The sequence below is a fragment of the Choloepus didactylus genome, chromosome 18 (assembly GCF_015220235.1).
Source record: "Choloepus didactylus isolate mChoDid1 chromosome 18, mChoDid1.pri, whole genome shotgun sequence".
In the NCBI taxonomy this organism is placed as follows: Eukaryota; Metazoa; Chordata; class Mammalia; order Pilosa; family Megalonychidae; genus Choloepus; species Choloepus didactylus.
Window position 1 is genome coordinate 56,506,940 of NC_051324.1, and position 23,696 is coordinate 56,530,635.

The 23,696-nt window shown below is 50.3% G+C and overlaps 2 protein-coding genes across 3 annotated transcripts; both read left to right on the forward strand.

The window, feature by feature from the left end:
* Positions 1 to 2,113: 2,113 nt before the first annotated feature.
* CD79B (CD79b molecule) lies at positions 2,114 to 5,395 on the forward strand. Of its 2 annotated transcripts, none has more exons than XM_037809039.1 (6): positions 2,114 to 2,260; positions 2,970 to 3,017; positions 3,679 to 3,984; positions 4,168 to 4,286; positions 4,658 to 4,699; positions 4,801 to 5,395. In XM_037809039.1, exons 1-6 carry the CDS (start codon positions 2,191 to 2,193, stop codon positions 4,897 to 4,899), a joined length of 684 nt encoding a protein of 227 aa, XP_037664967.1. In that variant the 5' UTR covers positions 2,114 to 2,190; the 3' UTR covers positions 4,900 to 5,395. The 2 variants fall into 2 exon arrangements, with proteins under 2 accessions (XP_037664967.1, XP_037664968.1); XM_037809040.1 differs by having other exon boundaries at positions 2,118 to 2,260; positions 2,973 to 3,017.
* A 13,733-nt stretch (positions 5,396 to 19,128) lies between these two features.
* On the forward strand, positions 19,129 to 20,590 carry GH1 (growth hormone 1). The gene is made up of 4 exons (XM_037810516.1): positions 19,129 to 19,347; positions 19,553 to 19,669; positions 19,926 to 20,087; positions 20,370 to 20,590. The coding sequence occupies exons 1-4, from the start codon at positions 19,129 to 19,131 to the stop codon at positions 20,568 to 20,570; spliced, it is 699 nt and encodes a 232-aa protein (XP_037666444.1). The 3' UTR covers positions 20,571 to 20,590.
* The last annotated feature ends 3,106 nt before the right edge of the window (positions 20,591 to 23,696 follow it).

Genomic DNA, 23,696 nt, shown 5'->3' on the forward strand with positions numbered 1-23,696 from the left:
GGTGGGTTTTCGATGCCTCTTGTTTCGGAAAGGAAAGGGCGTCATGAGCGCAAGATAAAGCTCAGTGCTGTTGTCACCAGGCAGGGGACAGCGTGGTCCCAATGGTAATAAGTAAGCCTCTGGGGCCCCCTCCTGAACATGGATCCCTGCCAGGCATGAATGGGGATGAAGACAAAGGGCACATCTTGCATCCCTGCCCCCCGGGGGGGTGTTGAGGTGTGTGTGTCTAGAGGATGCCCACTGCGGTCCCCCACCTTAGGGCCCCTCCCGTCGCCCTGGGGCCCAGGACCAGCTGCCAAGTAGGCCCCGCACTACGGAACCTGGGCAACACACATGTGCAAGCACACACAGAGCACACACAGCACACACACACACACACACACATGCCCCGAGCCTCCCCAGTTACCCTCCCAGTTTGGGGAGATTCTAGCCCCAAAGTTAACCACAGTCTCCATCACCAGAGACTTGTGAGGGGTTGAGTTTGCTAAAGAAAGAGGCCTCCAAGTTTTGCCCCACTTTGGGGGGGAGGGTCTCACCTAACCTGGCTCTGCCCGAGGTCCCCGAGCTGACCTCTGGTGATGTTTATATTCTCGGGCTGTTTGTTCCGTGAGCTGAACATCTGACAGCTTTTCACGGAAATGTTTTTTCATTTGGAACATCTGGAAACAAGAACATCTGGAACTGTCCGGAACAAGCTGTTCCTGGGATGAAACTTTAACCCTCCTGTCCCACTTTCCGGAGCTCGGGTCCTGCCCTGCGCCCCCCAGGGGTGGCCCTGCCCCGCCCTGCCAGGTGAGGCCCACTTCCGAGGCCAAGGGGAGAGGGCTCCCAACCAGCCCAGGCCCTCTGCCTTTCTCACTGCTACCCCTGGTGTGGGAGGGGCTGCATTTCCCTGAACCCAAACAGGCCTGCCAGCAGCACCGGCTGTCTGAAAAGTAGAGGGTCGTAACAGAAAGTTGGTGCAGATAAAGGACCCCCGAGGATCTACCATCTGTTCCTCTCCTGAAGGTCAGGGGAGCAGAGAGAGCGTGGGCTTGGCTGCAGGGCTGAGGTTTGCAAGCCTGCTGTGTGCAGTTGTGAAGGTTGTGCACTGCTCCAGGACGTCCGCCACAGGAGCAGGGGTTGTGTCTGACCCGGGGCAGGGGCACGAAGCTGAGCATAGGTGAGTTCCTGAAAGCTCTGCTTCTGTCCACCTCCCCTGCTGACCCGTGGGATAAAACCAGTGAGCCTTTGAGTTTCTGAGCCTGAGGGGACCCCCACACTAGCCTCCTGTTCTCTGCCCAAGTGCCCTGGAGCTGTGGACAATGCTTCAGTGCCCTCAGAGTCTGGCAGTTGAGAACTCCAGGAGGAAGCCCCTGGGTGCTGACTGATGGGTTTTCTCTAAAAGGTCTCCGCATAGGTTCACCCCCTGCAGCAGCCACCAGCCTGAGGAAGGGAGGCCTCGCCCCAGGACAGGGACAAACCTTCTCACAACAGGCTGCCACACTTGGCCTGCTCTTGCTCAAGAATCTCTATGGCTCCCTTCTTCCACGGGGGCAACTCTTCATCCACTCCCAACACGGCCACCTGCACTCCAGCCAAGAAGCTCTGCCCTGGGCCCCTCTCGGTACCTGGCCTGGGTCCATGGCTGTCCCCCACCCCCACCCCACTACGGGCCTTCCTCGGTGCCCTCTTCCCTCAGGATGCAGCTGGTCCAGGGCAGGAGGGATGGTGTATGAGGAATCCATGTGCACTCAGCTAAACATTCACCAGGCCCTGGGCTCTGCGCTGGGAATAATCTAAAGACCTATAGAGCTCTGCCCTTCCAAGAGCTTGCAGACTGTGTGATGGGAGGCTGGCGAGCCCCAGGGGACAACCAAAAGAGGAGTGGGGGTCCCAGGGGGGAGGGTGCGAGCTGCGCCAGAAGACTCGGCAGCCCCACCCTCCCAGGGCACCCACTGCGGACTCCAGCTGTGGAGCCCACGCAGGGGCCACCTCCAAGCCTCGGCAGCCCAGCTGACAAGAGCTGCCGCCCTCCCCCAGAGTCCCCCGGAGAGCAGGTGCCTCCCCTGGGTCCCGATTTGCATGGCAGGAAGGGGCCTGGTGGGGAAGAGGCGGGGAGGGGACAGGCTGCAGCCTGGGCAGTTACACGTTTCCCCCCAGGAGCATCCGACGCCGTCACGGGGCTGGGGTCGGGCCGCAGAGGTGACCATGGCTGGGCTGGCGCTGTCTCCCGTGCCCAGCTGCTGGCTGCTGCCGCTGCTGCTGCTGCTGCTTTCAGGTACGGCCGGCGACGAGGCCTGCTGGTTTCACTCTCTGTCACTGTCTGGCCTCCACCGGCTCAGTCCGCTCTTTTCCCCATCCTCCTCCTTCAACTCACCCTCTTCCTGCCTCCTGTCGGCCTCTGACTGCCCTGGGGGGGGTGGGGGGGGGTGTCTGTGGTTGTCAGCCATGGTGACAGGCTCGCGGCCCTGCCTGGAGGGCATCTGGGCTAAGCTGGGTGTGAGGGGCCAAAAGGGCTTGGGGACTTTGACGGTGGAAGAGCTAGGCCTGGGGTGGGGGAGGGGACAGGCGTGTGGTCCCCCCAACCCGGAGCTCCTGGGGACACTGTGTGTTGAGGGATGGGGTCATGGCAGGGGAGAGGCCACCCCGCCCAGCCCCTGGTAGATGCATGCTCCAGAAACAGTCTCCTCATCTGGAAGGTGGGAGAGCCCCCCAGCTCTGCTTCCCTCTTCTCTCATCTAAGCACCTGCTCAAGGCCAGCTCTCGGGTCAAGGAAGAGGGCACCCGGGAGGCGGGTGCTCCGGTGCTCCCCACCCCACTCTGGTCTCCCCAGCGGAGGGACTGGGGTGGAGAGGAGCCAAGGGGCCTGGAAGCTGCTGTCTGGGAAGGAGGGAGTGGGTCTGGGAATGCAAAGGGGTTGCAGAGGTGGGGCCCCCCTCTCTGGGTGGGGAGGCCTGACGTGGCCCCACCCACTTCCTCTCCTCCAGCAGGTGGGCTGGCAGCCAAAACACAGGACGTGGTCTCCAGACCCCCAGGTCAGTGCCCTCGCCCGACCCCCCGCAGGGGCCGAGAGTGGTTGGGTCCAGTGCCGGTCACTGTCCCAGGGTGGTCAGTGCTGCCCGGCTGCTCACCCCCGGGCCTCCTCGGGGCCCCCCTCTCCGAGGCCAGGCTCCTCGGCTCCACGCCCTCAGCCGCCATCCTCCTGAGGCCCCAGCACCCCGGTCCCAGACTGAGGGGTGGCCTAGACCTGGGGGTCGGGGCAAGGGGACAGCCAGAGGGAATTCTGCTGAGGGGTCAGGGCCGGGAGTGTCTAGCTGGGTGCTGGGCTCAGCCTGAGGACCACCCACTCACCTCTGGGCAGGTGGAAGGTGCCCTGGAGGGTGAGACTGGGGTCAGGCCCGAGTGGGAGTGGAAAGGTGTCAGATGGGTTCTAGAGCCTTCTAAAGAGCCTCTGAAGGAAAGTTAGATGGGCAGAGGTGGTCAGGAAGGGGCGGAGGCCTGTGGGCTCTCAGGTGGCTTGGCTCTCCCACATCTCTGGCCTCTGGGCCGTCCCCAGTCCCCGGGCCTGGGAAGGAAGGACCGAGAGGGGAGCTGGGGTGGGAGGTGGGTGTGCAGTGCCACCCGGGACAGGGGCCCACAGTCTGGGCTGCAGGGAAGCACGGAGCTGGATTTCCAACCTGGCCTTCGCCCCCACAGGAAGCGCTTGCTCCGGGGTCTGGCAGAACCCCCGTTTCGTGGCCAAGAAGCGGGGCGCGGTGGTTGAAGTGAAATGCTACGTGGAAGACCCCAAGGGCGAGGTGAGCTGGCTCCGGAAGCAGGAGACGGACTCGGAGCCCCGGCCACTGACCCTGGAACCGGACCGCGTCGAGCAGAACCAGAACAACTCGGTCAACACCCTCACCATCCGCGGCATCCAGTTTGAGGACAACGGCATCTACTTCTGCCAGAAGAACTGCTCCGGCGCCATCCACAGGGGCTGCGGCACCGAGCTGCGGGTCATGGGTGGGTGTCCATCCCCCGACCCCCACCCCACCCCCGTCCCTGCCACCGCCGGCGGGGAGGGGCCACATTTTGGAGGCGGCCGTGGCCCCAGAACACCCAGGAGAACCGCCGGGAAGCAGGTCCCGAGGGGGGAGACATTCGTCCCTCCCCCAGCCTCACGGCCCCGCCCCTGCGCACCCCCAGGGTTCAGCTCCTTGGAGCAGCTGAAGCGGCGCAACACCCTGAAGGACGGCATCATCATGGTCCAGACACTGCTCATCTGCCTCTTCATCACTGTCCCCATCTTCCTGTTACTGGACAAGGTGACCACTGGGCCGCCGGAGCTGGGGGCAGGGGCAGGGAGCTGGGGCAGGGTCTCAGCTCCCCAGCCTCCATGGCACCCACTGGGGAGCTGAGCCGCATTGCCCAGTCCCAGAGTCTGCCCATTTTCTCACCTACTCAATCACTCCTTCACTTCCCCCGGCACTCATTCCTTCCTTAAATTAATGTGGGATGGCACATTTTACCTGCTGGGCGCCATGCCAGCCTGAGTACAGCTCTGGCAGAGTGCACCTCCCTCGACCCCTGACCTCTGGACCCCCTCCCCCTCTGCCCTTCAGCCCTCCCTGGGCCGGGCCCAGCTGGGGATGGGGCCAGAAGCTAATGCCCTGCTCCCCACTCCCACTCCCACCAGGATGACAGCAAGGCTGGGATAGAAGAAGACCACACCTATGAGGTAAGGAGCAGGGCGGAGCCCACCCCCGTGCGGTCAGTGGCCTCCGTCTGCTGGTGTGGACTGGGTGGGGCTGAGGCCTGAGCTCCTTTCCATGTCCCCAGGGCCTGAACATTGACCAGACAGCCACCTATGAGGACATAGTGACCCTGCGGACAGGGGAGGTGAAGTGGTCAGTGGGTGAGCACCCAGGCCAGGAGTGAGGGGCTGGGCCCTCCGCACGCCTCTGGGCACCAGCCTTCAGGATCTTCACTGACTGCTTTCGGAGCCCGCCTGGCTCCCAGCCCCTTCCCCCATTCCCGGGACCCCTGGTCGGCCGCCAAAGCTGGCCTGCCAGATATGCCTCCCCACTCCAGCCCCTATGTCCGAAGGGCCCAGAGTGGAAGGGCAACAGGGCAGCGATTTGGAGCCCAGAGTCCCCTGGGGATAGAATGGACCAGACTTCTGGGGGACGCTATGCAGGGATCCATCCCCCTGTTTGGGATGCAGAAGGCAGAGACTTATCTGGAGCCTGCAAATGGACTCAGAGCAGACCAGCTCCCTGCAGAGCCGGGGCAGGGCCACGGCCCCCCACTCGGCCCCGGACAGGCCACCGAGAGCCCCGTCCCTCTCGCATACCCTCTTCCACCCCACGGGGCTCCTAGGCCTCGAGCCCATTCCCCCACGGAATAAACAATGTGTTTTGAGAAACCATAAAAAGGCTCATGACCTCTTATGGCTATGGGGTGGACGGGAGGGCCTGTTTGGGCACGAATGTTGCCTGAATGTGGGCACCCATGGGCCTGTGAGGTTTGGGAGGGAGAGTTTCTTGGGCTACCCCTCCCGCGCCTTTCCGAAGGCCCAGTGGGGTCCTGCGGTCATGTCCCCAGGGCAACTGGAGAAAGGGTGATTGGACAGGCCCTTCCCCTCCAAGGGATGGCCCTACCCTGAGTTCCATTTAGCCACACACAGCAACCAAGTCTTGCTGTGTAGGGCTGGATCTCTGCCCTGGAGCATCTTACCCTCCTCTGTCTCTCTTCTGCCTATCACAAGTCTGCTGTCCTTCAAGGCCCTCCACCTCTAGGAAGTCCTCCTGAAGTGCCCCAGTCCCTGCCCAAGCCCCGTTCAGACTGTCTCATGCAGCTCTGGCCGACCTACTGCCTTGTGCTGCTCTCACTGGTCCCACACATGGGCCTTGGTTCTCCAGCTAGACTGGAAGCTCCCTGAGGGTAGGGGTTTCCCCTGCCTCTGCCACACACCTCTGCCCCTGCCCCCACCCAGCCTGGAACTATTTTGGTATGAGAGTCATGCAAGAGAGAGATTCCTAAGAAAGGCTGTGCTGTGCAGTGGTGAACTTTGGGGGCTTCTTATCAGGTGACCCCTTTAGACTTTCCCAGTATCATCACATCAGAGCCCCTAGGACCCCACGAAACAGTCTCCAAGGCCCTACAAATTAGGGCCCCGACCCTCCAGCTGTGGGAGTTTCTGGGAGCAGCTCACAGCTGGGAGCTCAATGCAATTCGCCTCCATGAGCAAAGCCACCTTCTTGAGCCAAGCTGCCCTCCACTTCTCGCTGACCTTTGGGGGACCCCAAAACACCTCTCTGCCATTCATGCTCTGGATTCCCTTAACCTGTTTTAACTAGATTTCCCCTGGAAAGGAGTGTTGGGGCAGGTGGGGGAGGCATCCCCTGCATCGGGTTTCAATCCCTCTGCCGCTCCCGGGGGCCCACCCTGGGCCGGGCCCTGCTCCCGCCGCGATCTCTGGGCTGCCAGGGAACTGGCTTGTTTTGGCATCTGTCTCCACTGAGCTGGAGCCTTACTTTCCTGCTGCTTTGCATAGCGCCGCTAATTTTGTCCTCCCACCTCCTCCACCGGGGACTCTGGGCAGAGGGGCCAGGGCGAAGAGTTGGGGAGAGTCTTCACTTCTCTTCCCGCCAGGGTCTCCCCCTGCCTGGGGCTGCCCTGGGTGGGGGGACACCTTGGAGCTACTGAAAGTCTCGGTGTTGAATATCTCTGCATGCCTGAGTTTCCTGAAGGCTTTCAAGTGTTTGTTGACTGAGTCGTGTGATTCAGCTAGATCTGCGCCATCCTTGGGACACCCCCAAGGGGCACTTTCCCTCACGGGCTTCTCTAGAGCCCCTCCCTGCTCCAGGTTGCTGTCTTAGGGTCTTAGACCAAGTGTGCTGTGTGTCTGCCTAACAGGCCATCGGTCCCCAGAACCGTGAGTGTAGACAGCGGAAACAAAGCTGGGTGGGGATGACAGGGACAAGGAGCATCTCAGGTCTCAGCTGCCTTATGTGTGAAATGAGCACCATAAAACTGAACCAGATGCTTTATTTTTTTAAATTATCATATGGTAAAATTGACTTTTTCTCTTGACGTCCAGGAGTAGGAATTTTAGCCCACGTATCTGTTTGTTTAAAAACCACCGCCACCATCAAGATACAGAACATGAGCCAAATAAATGCTCTTACTGGGTCCAACAGATATTTATTGACACCTCCATATGTGTTCTCATTATCTGGCTTAAGTCCCAGCATGACCCGGCAGGGCGTAGCGTTTTCCCCTTTTACAGATAAGGAAATCAAGGCTCAGGGTGGCTACCATAATTGGTCAAAAGGCACACTCAGACCTTCTGACTCCAAACCCAGTTTCTTTCCACCACATCACAGCTGCCTCCCTTCAAGGACTTCGTAGCAGCAGACTCAGAAGAGGAGTGGGTGGGTGGACTGGGAGGGATCCAGGGACAACTTGGGCCATCTCCACAGATGCACGCTTTTCAAGGTCTGCTCTTCCTTGTTCTCAAGTTCTGAAGCCGGGGCCGGGGGCTTGGGGTCAGGGGGATGGGTGCCCCCATGAAGCACCCCTGAGAGGTCAGGCCCCTGGACCCCACCCCCTCCCCAGAGTGCAGCCCGAGGCCCCCTTCATGGGCACATGCCCCACTGCCCACTGGGGGAATCCAGCTGGGTCCCTCGGGGCACTGGTTTAGGCACAGGCTGGCTCCCCCTCCGTTCTAGCTTGACTTCCGGCCCTCTCGCTGCAGGTGCCACCAGGTCCGATGCCCTGGACCCCTGGGTCTGGGTATTTTTCCAGCTAAATCAGAGGTGAGAGAAAAACAAAACAAAACAAAGCGCAAAAAGCAAAAAGCCGCCGCTGTTTGGTTGTCACCAGCCGGGAGTGTGACTCCTTCAGCAGGTGAACTGGCCAATTCTGGGCAGGGCCTAAGGCCCTCCTGGAAGGCGAGTCCGGGTCCCCTGGTTCTGTCCACACACGCTCTGCTCTCTCAACTCCATCTCAGTAGCTGGACTCTGAGCCCCAAGTCTCCGAGCTGCTCCTGGTTATGAGCTCTCAGGTCCTGCTATTGACTCACTTGCAAAAAACAAAACAAAAAGAACCAGCAGCCTGCCCTACCTACCCCAGAAGACTTTTCTTGGAAACTTCAGTAACTTTACAGAGAACTAAAATTACTGAGCCTCAAATCTTGAATTCAATCACATTGTAGCTTGTTAAAACACATCCAGACTGACCCTAATGCAATTTGCAAATTAAAAAAAAAAAAAAAAGACATTTTTCTCAACTCTTAACACCACTTTCTCCATAGGGCGGGAGGGAGGGCTAAATGCCCCTTGAGGTCCTGCTTAGGGCTAAGGTTTCCCGAGTTCTGAGTTTGAATGGAATGTTTGTATGTACTTGGAATCAGAATATGCATACTGCCTTGTTCTACTTTTTTCATATAACTTTTTTCCATGTACGTATTGCCATGAGTTGCGAGTTCAGGTGCTTGTTATTTTAAAGTAGCAGGACATTAAGACACGACATTGCCTGCCCACCTTCCCGGCTGGTTGGATATTTGAGTTCTTTCCTTGACGTTGAGTTTCCGTTCATTCAATCCACTTGGCAGACACTTGTTGAGTTACTGTGCCTGCTGCTCAGTTCCCCCCCTCCCCGGGCTATTCTCTCATCTCTACATTTTCATTGCTTCCTTCATGGCTGTTTTCACCATTTGAAAGCACTGTATTTATTTTGCCATTATATATTATTTATTACTACTCAGTAGACTGTAAAGCTCCAGAAGAGAAGGAATCATATCTTTGGCTCATCTTGGTATGCCCATCTGCCTGGTACAATGTCTGGCATATGGTATGGGCATAACATAATATGTTAATACATGAATAAGAGAATAAGTGAATGAGTGAGGGAATGAATGAATCCAACGTCAAAGAGCTTACAATCCAGTAAGGGAAATAAGATGTCCACAAATACCTGCAGGACAAGGTAAAAAGAGGGAGAACTTCTTTTCAGCTGAGGGCATCAGGAAAGTGCCCCAGTTTCCCACAATAGCTGGAGATACCTCGGTACCTATAAATTCCTTTTCAAATGGGCCTACCTCCCTGGGAAATAATCCCCAGAGTGGAAACTAGCAGGTCCTGTGGTATGCTTTGTTATGTACCTCCAGATTTTTCAGAATTGCTCAACCAGTGTAAACTACAACCCCAGCAATACACAGAAGTGTCTGCTCCCCCCTTCCCCCCCCCAGCCCTCCAAACCCCCGTCCATGCATGAACCCCTGGCCTCATCATTTGGCAAATTCAAGGGTCCGATGAGATAAAGGAAGTGAAAACACGATGTACATTGAAACGTGCAATACAAATGTGAAGGACAGTGTGGCTTAGTTCATTAAATCAGGCTACATCGGGTTGTTTTCTCTGTCTCTTTTTTTAGTGCTGTGGACACCTCATTTTGGGGCTGCAGTTACTTGGTTCAATTTCTCCCACCTTCACTGAATATCTCCTGTGCTGGGACTTGATCCCTGCTTCGTGGCCATCAGCACTGCTGACTTAAAAAGATGGGGGTTCTAAAGGGCCCTACGTGCGGGGAAGGCAGTGGGCCTTGGGCAGCCATCGTAGGAGCTGGGGTCACCAACTTTATCTCCTTGAGCCTCAGTGTCCTCAGCTAAGAGATGCACACATACCCCCTATTGTCCAGTAGGGGACCTGACACACGGTGGACACTCAGAAATGTTGGTCTCCCTCCCCACTTCTCCTGGAAAAGCCCTTGGGAATCCTCAGACAATGTTCTCTCTGCTGAGTGATCAGCTTGGTGCCAAGACCCATGTAAAGGATGGAAGTGAAGAAGAGGTGGAGCGGGTCCTGAGAGCATCTCCTGGAAGGCTGAAGAAAGCCAGAGGCCACAAGTATGGGCTTCGAGTCACCCAAGGTGAATGAAAGGGCTGCCACCAGTCCTTCTGAGGCCATCCCTGAGGCCGCGGTGAGCATGGCTCTAAAAATGAGGCTGCTCCAAACCCCAGGGGCTTGAACCTAAGAGGGGTCCCAGAGCAGATGTGTGACCTTCTGCAGTAGGTACAGAGAATCCCAGAGGTGGTTCAGCTGGAAATATTAAAGGCTTCCAGACACACTGAGAGAAATTCATGGATCCTGAATGATTAAAGAGGCGTGCTTAAGAAAAACCAAGATGGTTGGGGGAGATGCTGATCACAGCCTCTGCCTACCAGCCACTCAGAGGCTTTTGCCCCCAGAAAGGGCTACTGGGCCCGGGAGGACCAGGAGGCTAAAGGGCAACTGACTTCCCAGCACTGCAGGGAAGATCCCAAGTCTGATTCAAAGTTTATCTTCTCTTAGCGATGAGTTATGTGTTGGTCTCCATCAGTGAAGGCCCTGAAAGGGACAGGCCAGAGAAAAGGGCCACCAACTTCCACCACCAGCACTACCACCACCCCACAAGCATACCCTTCAGTGCTTCCCTCTTTGGTTCCCGTGGTTGCCATGATAACCTTTTCGGAAGGTGCAAAGTGTATCCTCAAGGGTCCCCAGAGTCTTCTAGGCCAACCCAGTTCTGAAGTCAACAGAAGTGGGTGTGGCCAGAGGAGACACCCTTCCCCACACCCCTGACGGTCCCACCTGCTCTTGGCAGTAACCTGCCTGGGGAAGCCACAGCCATGCTTCACTGGTGCCCACTTTGTGTGGCCATCGGGCCACCCCCAACTGTGTCTCCTGCTGCCCTCCCTCCTAGGGGCGGCCTGAGGCTTCCCCCCAATCCACACACAAGTCCCCAGTCTTGGCTAAGAGCCTCTGTCACAGAGACTCTACTTCAGTGCCCCACCACCCAGGTAGCAGGAGAGGCAGACAGAGGCCTCATGGGACTCAGGTCCCTCCTTCACTTCCCACCTGGCTCCTCCTCTTTGGTGGGATTGGAAGGTGGAGAGGAGAGGGGGTGTCCTGGCCTTCCCCGTGTCCCACCTTCTTCAGAGCTTGGGTTTTCATTGACAGCCCAAGTGACCCTCCCACAGTCCTGCCTGGAGACCAGCTCCCAGAGATCCCACTACCCTCCCCAGCTGAGAATGAATCAGAGCCATTTGGGCACAGATTTGGGGATGATGGGAAAAAAGGAAGCTCTGCTGCCTTCTGGTCCCAAAAACGTCTGGCAGGGGAGGTGGCAAGACCCAAGTGGGCTCCATCTGGACCACAGAGGTGTGGCGCATCGAAGCTGAGTGCCAACCCTGCAACCAACCACCTCTGGAAATGTTTGCTTAATTGCTTGTTTGTTTTCTCACAGTGTCAAGTGCTAAATGCTCTTCCATTCAGGGGGTGGAAGATTTAAGCATAGGGGAGTGTTCTTTCCTGCTCCGAGCCCTGGGGCTTTTTGACGCTGGTGGCCTCCAGATGTTGAAACAGCCCCCACCCTGGGCACCGGAGGGGAGCTGTCCTGGCCGTGCCCTGTCATGTGATCTCCCGCGTGGCACCCCGAGTCTCTGGACCCTTCTCACTTGGGAAATGAAAGAGGATAAGCTGCCCCTTAGGGGAGGACAAAATGAAGCAAAACGTTCCTTCAGTTAGGGACAGCATTCCTGTATTCAGAGTGATTTGAAAGTGAAAACAGCTGAGCGGCACCCACATAGTCTGTTGGAGAAAGGGCTTTGGATGATGCAACATGACGTAGCGGAACAGCAAGGCTTTGGAGATTTGCTACCTCAACTGAGCTGATCTCTTCCTCTGTAAAACCGGGTGATAACATTTCCTACACAGGAGGGTGGTGGGGTCAACTGTGAGCATGCATAGCAGGGCTCTTTGCAATCTGCTCTATGTGAATACAAACAGTAGAAGGAGAAAAAAGAGTTGGAGGTCGTGAGACAGCACTACGGAGGAGGCTCAAGCCCCCAAGGGCTCTTCCAAATTTGAAGTTGTCTGAAGGTGAAAAGGGCTGCAGGCGGAAGCACTTGTTGTCTGTGCCCGTTTCCGGGATTTGTGCCTCTTGGTATGCATCTCGGTGGCAGGTTCTGAGGAGCGGGGGCAGTTAGTGAAGTGTTGGTCCTTTGCCCCACGGACCTGAGAACCCCAGGCCCCCAGGGAAAGGGAAGTGCAATTGTGTAGGGTTGGTGCCCTCTACTGGGCAGTATTAGTACTGCACCCAGCTGCCCCAGGCCCCACCAGGAAGTGGGAGGGTGGGGGGCTGAACTGTGCCCAGAAACCCTAGAATTCACTGGCTGTGGTTGTCCCCTTGTACCAACACACACATTCTCTCTGGAGGTGGAGCGGAACAGTGCAGGGAAGAGGATAAGGGATGGAGAATAGAGAAGGGTCTGCACAGCTCCCAACGAGCAGCCATCCTAACACAGCCCCCATTTGGGGGACCAGGGTGGGCCCTCCTCACCCCAGTGGACAAACCCACAATGCTGCTACTGGACCAGTGGTGGACTCTCTGCCCGATGTGCTCAATGACCAATTCCTGAGACACCAGCGTTTCAAAGAAAGAACGAGTTTTATTGCTAGGCGTAAAGCAGGAAAATATATGGCCCATGGGTCCAAAATCTGTCTTTAGTGATCATAAGACTTTAAAGTCGAAAAACTGGATAAATGGATACAAGCGAAGGTAAGTCACAAGGTTTTACAATCACAAGGGCACAAGCTAAAGGCTATAGACTCATTATCAGAGATCAAGGCAGCTGGATTACAGTTCAGGTTTCAGGCATTTCCCTCTGTCTACTCTAATATACCAGAAAGGAAAAAGGAAATATCTACATAATTATTCAGTAATCATAACCAGTCCTTAAATCCTAACTTCTCAGTTACAACTCCTCCCTCTCATTTGATAATTTTCCCTCAGTCTTGAGGGATATCTGGAAGATGACTCTTCTAACCTCTTCATGCTGAAAAATGGTGTCAACATTATGGGGCAGAGGAAGCTGGTTGTTGTTCTTGGAGAGACTGGTACTTCTGGGTTTCAGAGTTTATCTGGCATAAGAACAATCCGGAGGCTTTGAGTCTCTGAAAAACAAACTTAATAAGTAAAACTTTTATAGAACCCAGGGTATCCTTTAGGGTTTTTAGGAACACTCTTGGTTGGGGCTTGCCATGTGGTAGCAGTTTGTAATATCTGGCTGATATTTGCAAAAGAGTAACCTCCAGAATGACTTCTCAACTCGATTTGAAATCTCTTAGCCATTGAAACTCTATTTACTTCTTTTTCCCCTTTTGGTTATCCAATTACATGATTCCAGGACCAGGCTCATCTCTGGGAGTCATGTCCCATGTTGTCAGGGAGACTTACACCCCTGGAAGTCATGTCCCACATAGCGGGGAGGTAGTGAGTTTATTTGCAGAGTTTGGCTTGGAGAGAGACCACATTTGAGTAACAAAAGAGGTTTTCTGGGGTGGCTCTTAGGCATTAATTATAAATAGGCTTAGCTTTGCCATCACCGAAATAAGTTTCACAAGGGTAAGCCTCAAAATTGAGGGCCTGGCCCATCAAACTGGGAGCCCCCACTGCCTAAGAGAACATCAGAAATTTCCCCGTTAGGGAAGTTTAACAGTTCCACTTTTTCTCTAGTCCCTCAAGAGACCTTGCAAATACTTTCTCTTTTTTTGTTTTCCTAAAATACTTTGAAATGCATCAGTGTATAACAGTAACTTGTAAATAATATCAAGATTTTATTCCTTATTCTAAGTTCCATGTCAAATAAAGCAAAATTAGGTTGTCTAAATAAACTAACTAGAGAGGTTAAATTAGATAGTGTGCTATAGAAAAATTAACTTTTGGATGAAATAAACATCTTTTGGTCTCACACAGAAGTCAAAAGTTTTAAAATACAGACATTATTATCCTTTATCTTGTATTTTGATTTACCTTAATTTTAACCTGATTAGCTTTTTTCACACTTTAATTGAAGTCTGATTTTTTTTCAGCTTTTTAACAGTTGCTGTTTAGAGTAATGCTGACTTTCAGAGCCGGAGAAGTGTAACTCTGAGTCTCAGGAGTCACACAGATACCTAAAGTACTAGGGAACTACCAGGTTATACAAAGAGCAAAGCACATCAGAATTTAGAAATAACAGTTAAAGCTCAAGAGTAAACATGACTGCTGTAAAAGCCTACAATCTAAGCCCCAATTTTCTGATAAGCATTTTAAATGAAGCTACTTTGAGAAATAAAAACATTTGACAGTTGTTTTATATTGGGGTCAACCATAAACCATAGCAGAGGTTTGTCCTGTTTCACCTTTACACATTTACCAGAGTTATGTTAATTAACAGGTCAAACATAATTTACACATTTGTCTTGCTTCTCTTTTAAAGTCCCTTCTTTTTGTTGTTGCAGATGAAGTTCTGACTTACAGCTGACTACATATACTTTTAGAAAAGGATTAGAACCAACAGTGCAACTGACAAGTAAATTTGGCTGTTTCATGATCTGTAGCCTTTTTCTCAGAATAACTAAAACCATGACTAACAAAATCATACTGTTGTCGAACATCATACAGATTAGTATCAGGATATAAAATGAACATTGTCAAGTTTTTAGGAATTCTACACAATCTCTAAATATATGAATAATATTTCACCCATACAAATTTAGATAACAAAGGATAAAAAATATTAATTATTGTAATATTTTCCTAATACCTCCTTTGTAATATGTTAAACTATTTTTTACACCTCACTTTTACAAAGTGCAAGAACAAATCCTTTGTAACAGTTTTCCTTTAAAAGTGAGAAGACATCTTCTGAAACAAAGGATGATAAGGTTAACATAAATATTAATGTCAAGAAGGATATTATTCTGATATAAAATCTTTGTCTTCTACACAGAGTACTTGGATGGTTAAGAAAAACATTTTAAAACTTTTCATTAAGAGCAGACTAACAATCCACATTATTTCAACAGAGTAAATTAAACTTTGGTTTTGTAAGAATACACAGTTTGACACAAAAGCTCTTTTTTTAACGAAACATTATAAACAGGCTTATCAAATTTTTGGTCAGCATTGATTATGACAGACAGAACTCACTTTTATAACCCTTTCATAACGCTCCATATCCATTCAAGGCTTGTAGTCAAATACATACAAAATTCACTTTAATCAGAAAATATGATTATCTTAGTATGGAAAATAATAAAAATACTATTCATCCCACCTGTAGTTTTTATTCACACTGCATACAATTAGAACTAAATTTGATAACAAGTTTACAAAGCTTTTTGAACATGCATACTACCTTTCAGTAACAGTATCCATGAAGGGGAGAAGAGACAGAGATGCTAAAACATAATGGAAGGAAAAAAAAATATGCTTGGGTTTGGAGCACAGTCAGGCTTTTATATAATTTATACTCACGACACACAAATATTTACTTCACAATATGCCTGAAATCTCTCAGTCCAATCCAGCACTACCTTCCAAGGTCAGAAAAGCCCAAGTTTGAAATGTAATCAGTTCATTTTGAAGAGTTTATATCCAGAAAAAACTCGAAATTTTCAGCATTATTCCCAAGTTCTGAATAACACTGGGAAAATGTTAGTTTGCAATATTAAGTTATGGCTTCAAAAAAAACTAGCTCAAAGCTCTATTCATTGAAATGCTATTTTCTTATTCAAAGGTCTTACAAGGGTCATCTCCTTTATGAGGTTTTCCTAAGCCATTTTTTATTTATCTGCTTTTTAAAATTGTTCCAGCATTTTTATTTCTTTATTAAGATATTCAGCAGGTACTTTAAATACTACTGTCTTATACCATGCTCTTGTACAAGTATATTCTATATATTCTAGTAAGGATATAAACTCTTTGAAGCTAAGAATTATGTTTTTCCCATTCACGACAGCACTTTCTAACCTGATTATATAATATACTCACAGAATATACTGCCTGACCTTAACAAAGTACAAATTCAAATTCTTCCACATACTGGGGTAACAAATGGCAAAGTACTTTAAAAGCCAGATTCTTTGAAATCCAGGTAATCAATGTTACAAAAATCTCACTTATATTTCTTACTAAACTAATTTCTTAAATAGGATATATTTGCAGCATCAGCATATCTTTCTTTTTATTACATTTTATATAAGTGTCATCATTATCAGGGGCATAGCTCAGTTTACACAACCTGTCTAGTTTGGCTATTTTTAAGAGGAACTTTGAGAATGTACTTACAATAGTAGCTTATTTTGTCAGTAAGCTTGTATACATTTACAGTGAACATACTTAAGCAAAATAAAATTGCATTTATTAGATTCAAAAATCATCATAAAAACAGGAATTGGACTAGACTTTGCCACTGCAATTTCGCAAGTCTATTTGCTTTTTATTCCTTCTGTTGGAGGTTAGAAAAAACTTCCTTTTTGTTTTCATAATATCCCAACATTATGGACAAATTTAAAAGTATATCAACTATCAAATTCTGGAAATTTTGCTGCAATTGTTTTATTTGTCCCAAGCCTAAATCCAGTTAGGTTTTTCCATAGTTCTCAAAGAACTTTCATTTCACTTACTGACAATTTGGCAATTAGATCTTATTCAGTTACTCCTATTCCAAGGCTATTTATATTTTACTAATGATATGATTACTATGGTTGCCTTTGCAAAGGTATTATTGGAAAAAAATATTTTTTAACAAGCGTGGCCTATTCCACAGCATTTCTTCTATGCCTACTATTTCTAATTTCTAGGCTCAGTTGAAAGAATTCTAAACTACATCTCCCCATCTTTCTACACCCAGCCCTTCCCTCATAGCTGCCTTAGGTGGTAGGCCCTGGGGCAGAGGTAGGTGAGACAGGGAAAAAAAATGAGGTCTGGTCTGTCGAACTTGAATTTAAGAGTTTTAGGTGAGGGCAGTGGGAATTAAGAGTTCCGACACCCTTGTTTTAATTATTTCCGATTATAAGATCTATTTCACTTAAGGCTATGACCCAGACAATTGGAAAAGGTCTCTGCCTTTTCCAGAAGCAGCCCTCTGGCAGCCTTCTGCTGCCTTAGGGAAATTCCAGGGGCAGTTTCTTTCTAATGTCCAGGTAATGTTTACAGTAATTACAAAACTAAGGCTTTGAACACTGCTACCCAGAGGGGTTTTCTTCTAGGACTCCAGGAGTATTAATTTATATAAATTTGTAGATAAAAGCACTTATTCATTTTTAAGCAATTCAAATAGAGCTCTTTAAGGTTTTTTGTTAATTTGTTGTTACCGTCCAGAGGTATGAGAATATACATTGAACAGGCAGACAAGACACAAATAGAAAGTTAGTCACAAGAAACAGAAACACAGGAATACTCTTGAGAGGGACAAATAAAGGACTGAATATACATTACCTTATCCCATTTCTGCCCTTTTGCAGAACTATTCTAGAGTCATTCTCAGGCTATTTCTCCCCTGATCTTAAATCATATTGAGGCCAGATTATGTTACAGAAATAAGCCCTTTTCTCATAGGCTCATAATTAAAAGCTTTCCAATTTTTCAATGCAGCCCAAAGGTTCCCTTTTTAAAGAATTTCCTAATCAGTAACCAATTAGGAAGACTTGACTAATACAAATTCAGTAAGATACCAACAAACAAATTTAAAGAGACTTAACACTTACTATATATTTAAGTAACACACCAATTAATAACTAGACCAAACACACCACTTAACAATTAAACAGGCATTATTATATCTAAGTAACATCAACTTAACAATTAAACAAGCATTAAACACTATACCTAGGTAACATATCAGTTAACAGTTAAACAGGCCTACTTAATGTCTTTAAATAACAATTAATTGTTGGATGATTTATTTTTCAATAGCATCCTCTAAAGATAAATTTGAGGCAGGGTCCTCAAACCCCATACAGAATGGTACCCAGAAAACAGAAAGGTGTCGAGGTCAGAGCAAGAAGCAAGGGGATTGTTCTGGAAGTGAGACCTGGGCCTTTAACCTAGGTCTAGGGGACTCGAACCACCGTATTAACTCCCCAGTCCACTTTCACCCTGATGACCCACTCACCCAGTCAGATGTCGGGACTTGAAACTAGAAATGATTTCTCTCTTTGAAGCTTTTTAAGGCACCAAAAGGGTCTGGAGAGCCAGCAGGACAGAGAAAAACCCAATTGCAGAGCCTCTAGACTAAGTACAGTCCAGCAGCCGCAGAAGGCTCAGTGACCACGCTTACCTGTCCTACGGGGCTCCAGAGCCTTGGGCTTCGTCCCATCTGGGGGTCGCCAAATTTTTACCAGACCAAGGTGGTGGATTCTCTGCCTGATGCGCTCAAATGACCAATTCCCGAGACACCAAGGTTGAAAAGAGAGGAGTTTTATTGTTAGATGCAAAGTGGGAGAACAGATGGCCTATCAGTCCAAAATCTGTCTTTAGTGATCAAAAGACATTTAAAGTCAAAAAACTGGATAAATGGGTACAAGAGAAGGTTAGTCACAAGGTTTTTACAATCACAAGGGCACAAGATAAAGGCTATATGATCATTATCAGATATCAAGGCAGTTGGGTTACAGTTCAGGTTTCAGGTATTTCCCTCTGTCTACTCTAATATACCAGAAAGTAAAAAAGAATATCTATATAATGATTCAATAACCATCATCAGCCCTTAAATCCTAACTTCTCGGTTACAATGATATTCTGGACTCAACCATCACTCCCTTGGACCACCTCTCCCTAAAATGGGGATAGATTGAGAGGGCTCTCTCTAGCCGAGACCCTGTGTGTGCACAAGCCTCCTGGGGCTGATAGCGACGGGGGGGGGGGGGGGGGGGGTCAATCCCAGGGGACATGACCCCAGGAGAGGAGAGGGAACAGGACGAGTGGGAGGAGGTTCTAAATTATCCATCAGCACAAGCGCATCATGTATAAATGCATAGAAAAAAAATAGGTGGGGGCTGGGTGGAGAGAGTAGCAGCCAGGGTATAAAAAGGGCCTGCAAAGGGCCAATTCCAGGATCCCGGAACCCAGCTCTCCAAACCACTCCTGTTCCTGAGGACAGCTCACCCAGCTGCGATGGCTGCCGGTAAGCACCCCTAAAACATCCCTGGGCTTGGAGGGCACTGAGGGAGATGGAGGAGCCCTGTGGATGGGATCGTGACATTACCCCTCTGGGTTTGGGACTTCTGAACGGGAGCCCAGACTTTTGGCCAGGTTTAAAATGTTCCCAGTCCCTGGGGCACGGAGAGAGCTGTCATGGTCCTGCAGCCTGTCACTCTCCGGGCCCCCTCCCTCACCCCGTGTCTCCCTATAGGCGCTCGGCCCTCCCTGCTCCTGGCTTTCGCCCTGCTCTGCCTGCTCTGGCCTCGGGAGGTGTGTGCCTTCCCCACCATGCCCTTGTCCAGCCTGTTTGCCAATGCAGTGCTCCGAGCCCAGCACCTGCACCAGCTGGCCGCAGACACCTACAAAGAGTTTGTGAGTTCCCAAGGAATGGGCACGGGGGTCGGGGAGTGGACAGGAAGGGGTGTACTGGGAGGAAACTGACAAGTTCCAGGTTTTTTAAAAAGCCAAGTGAAGATGCTGAGAGAGAAGTAAAACCTGAGGGAGGGGGGTGTCCCAAGTACAGTAGCAATGAGAACAGTGCACAGGCTCAGACCTCGGGGGGCGTGTCTTGTCCCAGGAGCGAACATACATTCCGGAGGGACAGAGATATTCCGTCCACAACGCCGGGGCTGCCTTCTGCTTCTCGGAGACCATCCCGGCCCCCACGGGCAAGGACGAGGCCCAGCAGAAATCTGTGAGTGGCCGCAGCCCGGTCAGGGAATAGGGGCCTCCCTGCTTTCTGAGACGTTCCCCCCCTTCTCCCCCGGAGCCCGGGCTGTGGGCTGCGGGGTCCCCACCTGCACCGCGCCCCAGGTGGCCACCACCGTCCCCCGCCCCGGGGATGGGATGCTGGCGAAGCCCCGCGGTCAGAGGCCGTGGCAGGTTGGTGGGGCGCCCCTGCCCCACCCACGCACCCGTCGCCCACCCAGCGCCCACCCCTCTCCCGGCAGGACGTGGAGCTGCTCCGCTTCTCGCTGCTGCTCATCCAGTCGTGGCTCGGGCCCATGCAGTTCCTGAACAGGGTCTTCACCAACAGCCTGGTGTTTGGCACCTCGGACCGTGTCTACGAGAAGCTGAAGGACCTGGAGGAAGGCATCCAAGCCCTGATGAGGGTGAGGACCCCCTCCCCCCACCCCCACCCCTGACCCTGAGGGAGGCCCTCCGTCTCCCGGAGCCTTAGCTGAGGGTGGGGAGGGGCTTGCACGGGGCTGGGATAGGGCAGTCATGTCCCTCTCCTGTGAGCAGTGACCCAGGAGGGCTCGTCTTACTCATCCCCGGATCGAATCCTCCATCCCTTGTCTCTCAGCTCCGGAGGGGACGGGGGAAAGGTGGGCGGGACAAGGAGGAAGAGCTGCCCAGGACTGGCCTCTCCATCTCTCCCCTCCTTTTTGCAGGAGCTGGAAGATGGCAGCCCCCAGGCAGGGCAGATCCTCCAGCAAACCTATGACAAGTTTGACTCAAACTTGCGCAGTGATGACGCGCTGCTCAAGAACTACGGGCTGCTCTCCTGCTTCAAGAAGGACCTGCACAAGACTGAGACGTACCTGCGGGTCATGAAGTGTCGCCGCTTTGTGGAAAGCAGCTGTGCCGTCTAGCGGAAGGGCATCTCTCTTAGTCCTCCCCTAATATTTCTCCTTACCCGGGATATTGCTACTCCATGTGCCTGCCATCCTCTTTCCTAATAAAATAAAGTTGCATCATATTATCTGATGAGTGCCATGCTGTTACAGTGGAGGATTGGAGGAGGGCTGAGGGGTGGGTTGGGAAGGCCTGGGGAGTCTCTTGGGAACCAGACCCCTGAAATATAACTGACCCAGCTCTTCCTGGGCCAGAAAGAAGCTGACACGTTCACTCCTCGTTACACACGAAGTCCCACTGCCCCAAGTCTGTGGGCTCAGCAATCAGAGGTCGGTCACAGGTCAGGTCAACCCCACGCCCTGAAGAACTTGGAGGCGTTTCTTCCTCCCCCATCAGCATCACCAAATCTAGGCTCCCCAAGAGTGGGAAGAAATGAAAGCCAAACAGGCTATTAAATGCGGAAGCAAAATGCCCCATATGTGCCTGTAGAATTGTGTGAATTCATAGAACTACCTTGATGCAGAAACGTTATGGTGAATGCACATTTGTCCCAACCACCTTGGGAAATCTGAAGAAAGCAAAAATGGGTTTGGAGAGGACAGATCTAGAGTGTTTGGGGTTGGAATTGGGGCAAGAGAGGGACGGGAAGTTCTCAGTTGGGGGTTGCTGCTTCAGGGCCAACAGGTGCAGATTGGCAACGACATAAGTAGCGAGGGCTGGGTGTGGGGGTCCGTCATGAGGGACACTCAGGCTTCCCGTGACGGCTGCCAGGCAAGGGATGGACACCAGGGCAGCCCTAAGAACTCAGGCCCCAGCCAAGGCAGGGACCACCCAGCCCTGTCTCCATTTGGGGCTGCCGGAGCAGGGCCGCAAGACCAGGGCCGCCAGACCACCTGACTCTCTGAGGAACGGGGCGTCCAGACTTTCATGTGAAATCCAATTTTTAAACTTGGCAACTAATTCATATTGAAAACATTCTATGGGCTGACACTGATTAGCCCAAACATATTCAGTCTTCAAGCTGTCAGTGAACAATTTTGTTCTAAGAGTAGTGGGTTGGGGTAAATTGATAGTAAGAGTCAGAATCAGAAAGACTTTGATTTGGGCTCATGCGCAACTTATTTGACCATCCTGAGACTCAGATTCCTCACTTATAAAATGGAGATAATAATATATTGCCTCACAAGGCTTAGAATGAATTGACATATTTCTGAAGTGATTGACACATTACAGCTTTCAAGAAATTGTATCTATTTGTGCATTGAATTTTGGGGTGTTTCATGTTTTCTGATAGTGTTTAAATACTTATTTATAAATTATATCCTGTTTTTCTAATGGCATCTCAGATGTTTCTTTTTTATTTCAAATGAACTTTAAAGGTACTAGTTAATGCTTTAGAGTTAAATTTTTGGTCTTTCTAGCCCTTGGTTAAGAGGCTAATGACCTGTAAACCAATACTTAGAGGCACAGAGTTAATTCTATTACTCACAAAGTGTGAATGATTTTACAAAGCCAATAATCCTTTTATAATGCAAATAATCAACCCCCAATTAGTCTTTTTAAGAAGTTCAGATTTTTGTATGCTATAATGGTTTTCTTTAAAACAGGACCCAATTGTATTCATTTTAAAATTATTTTATATTTAGGAACATATGTCTTCTGAGAGTGGTTGAAACTTGGTGTGCCAGTTTGGATATACTATGTCCCCCACAAAAGTCATGATCTTTTAACCCAATCTTATTGAGTGGAAACTCTTGATGGAGTGTTTCTGTGGAGATGTGACTCACCTAACTGTGGGTGATACCTTTGATTAAATTATTTCCATGGAGGTGTGGACCCTGCTCACTCAGAGTGGGCTTACTGATGCTCGGAGATGCTTGGAGATGTGGACAGAAGGACGTTTGAAGATGCTAGGCTAAGAAATGAAGCCCCGAGTTTGCCCCAGAGAAGCTAAGAGAGGACCCCTAGACGCTTAGAGAGAAACGCCCTGGGAGAAAGAAGCAAGGATGCACAGGAGTTGAGAGAGAGGCGCTAAGACAGACACCCAGAGGTGTTTTGGAGAAAGCCATTTTGAAACACAACCCAGGAGCAAAGGACCAGCAGATGCCAGCCACGTGCCTTCCCAGCTGACAGAGGTGCCATTGGCCTTCCTTCAGTTAATTTATTCCTTGTTGGTGCCTTAGTATGGACACTTTCATGGCCTTAGAATGTAAATTTTTAATCAAATAAATCCCCTTTATAAAAGTCAGTCCATTTCTGGTATTTTGCATAATGGCAGCATTAGCAAACCGGAACAGATTTTGGTACCAGAGAAGTGGGGTACTGCTGAGTTTGCAAATACCAAACATATTGGAGCAGCTTTTTAAATGGATAAGGGGAAGATTCTAAAAGAATTGTGAGGAGCTTGATAGAAAAGGCCAAGATTGCTTTGAAGAGACTGTTTGTGGAAATATGGACTCTAAAGATACTTCTGATGAGGACTTAAATGAAATGATGAATGTGTCATTGCCAACTGGAAGAAAGGGGATCCTTGTTTTAAAGTGGCAGAGAATTTGGCAAAACTGGGTTTTGGTGTTGGCTAGAAGGCAGAATTTGAAAGTGACGAGCTGGGATACTTAGCTGAAGAGCTCACCAAACTAAATATGGAAAATGCAGCCTGGCTTCTCCTTGCAGCCTATAGTAGAATGTAAGAGGAAAGAGATAAGCTGAGAACTGAACTCTTAGGTACAAAGAAACCAGAAATTGATGGAAAACTCTGTGCTTCCAGAAAGTGAAACCCCGGAGGCTACAGCTCCATGTGGGGATTTAATGAAACCTGGAACCAGCCAGCCATTTCAGTACAAGCCAGGATTGGAGATGGAGTTATCCAGAAAGGATTTGTGGGAAGTCCTATTGTCTGACAGTTTTGACCCCTGTATGCTGCATGCCAAGCCAACAAATTTTTTGCGAGATCTGTATAAATGGAACCACTGCCAGTCTGGTTTAACAGGGACAGATTGAAAGAAAAATGTCTTCAGAGAAGGGACAACCAACAGAGCAACCCATGTACGTGGAAAGGGTGAGTTTACCCTGTAGGCAGAGGGTAGGCCTTCTGCCTCCATGCTCAGGAAGAGTGCTGCCACCCCAGGCCTCAGAGAGGGTGG

What these genes read in the sequence shown, in the direction of transcription:
- CD79B (XM_037809039.1), top strand. Translation starts at nt 2,191, where the DNA reads ATGGCTGGGCTGGCGCTGTCTCCCGTGCCCAGCTGCTGGCTGCTGCCG. An exon ending in CACCGAGCTGCGGGTCATGG is followed by an intron (nt 3,985 to 4,167) that starts GTGGGTGTCCAT and finishes GCGCACCCCCAG; the next exon opens with GGTTCAGCTCCTTGGAGCAG. An exon ending in AAGAAGACCACACCTATGAG is followed by an intron (nt 4,700 to 4,800) that starts GTAAGGAGCAGG and finishes CCATGTCCCCAG; the next exon opens with GGCCTGAACATTGACCAGAC.
- GH1 (XM_037810516.1), top strand. Translation starts at nt 19,129, where the DNA reads ATGGTCCTGCAGCCTGTCACTCTCCGGGCCCCCTCCCTCACCCCGTGT. An exon ending in CAGACACCTACAAAGAGTTT is followed by an intron (nt 19,348 to 19,552) that starts GTGAGTTCCCAA and finishes GTCTTGTCCCAG; the next exon opens with GAGCGAACATACATTCCGGA. An exon ending in GCATCCAAGCCCTGATGAGG is followed by an intron (nt 20,088 to 20,369) that starts GTGAGGACCCCC and finishes TCCTTTTTGCAG; the next exon opens with GAGCTGGAAGATGGCAGCCC.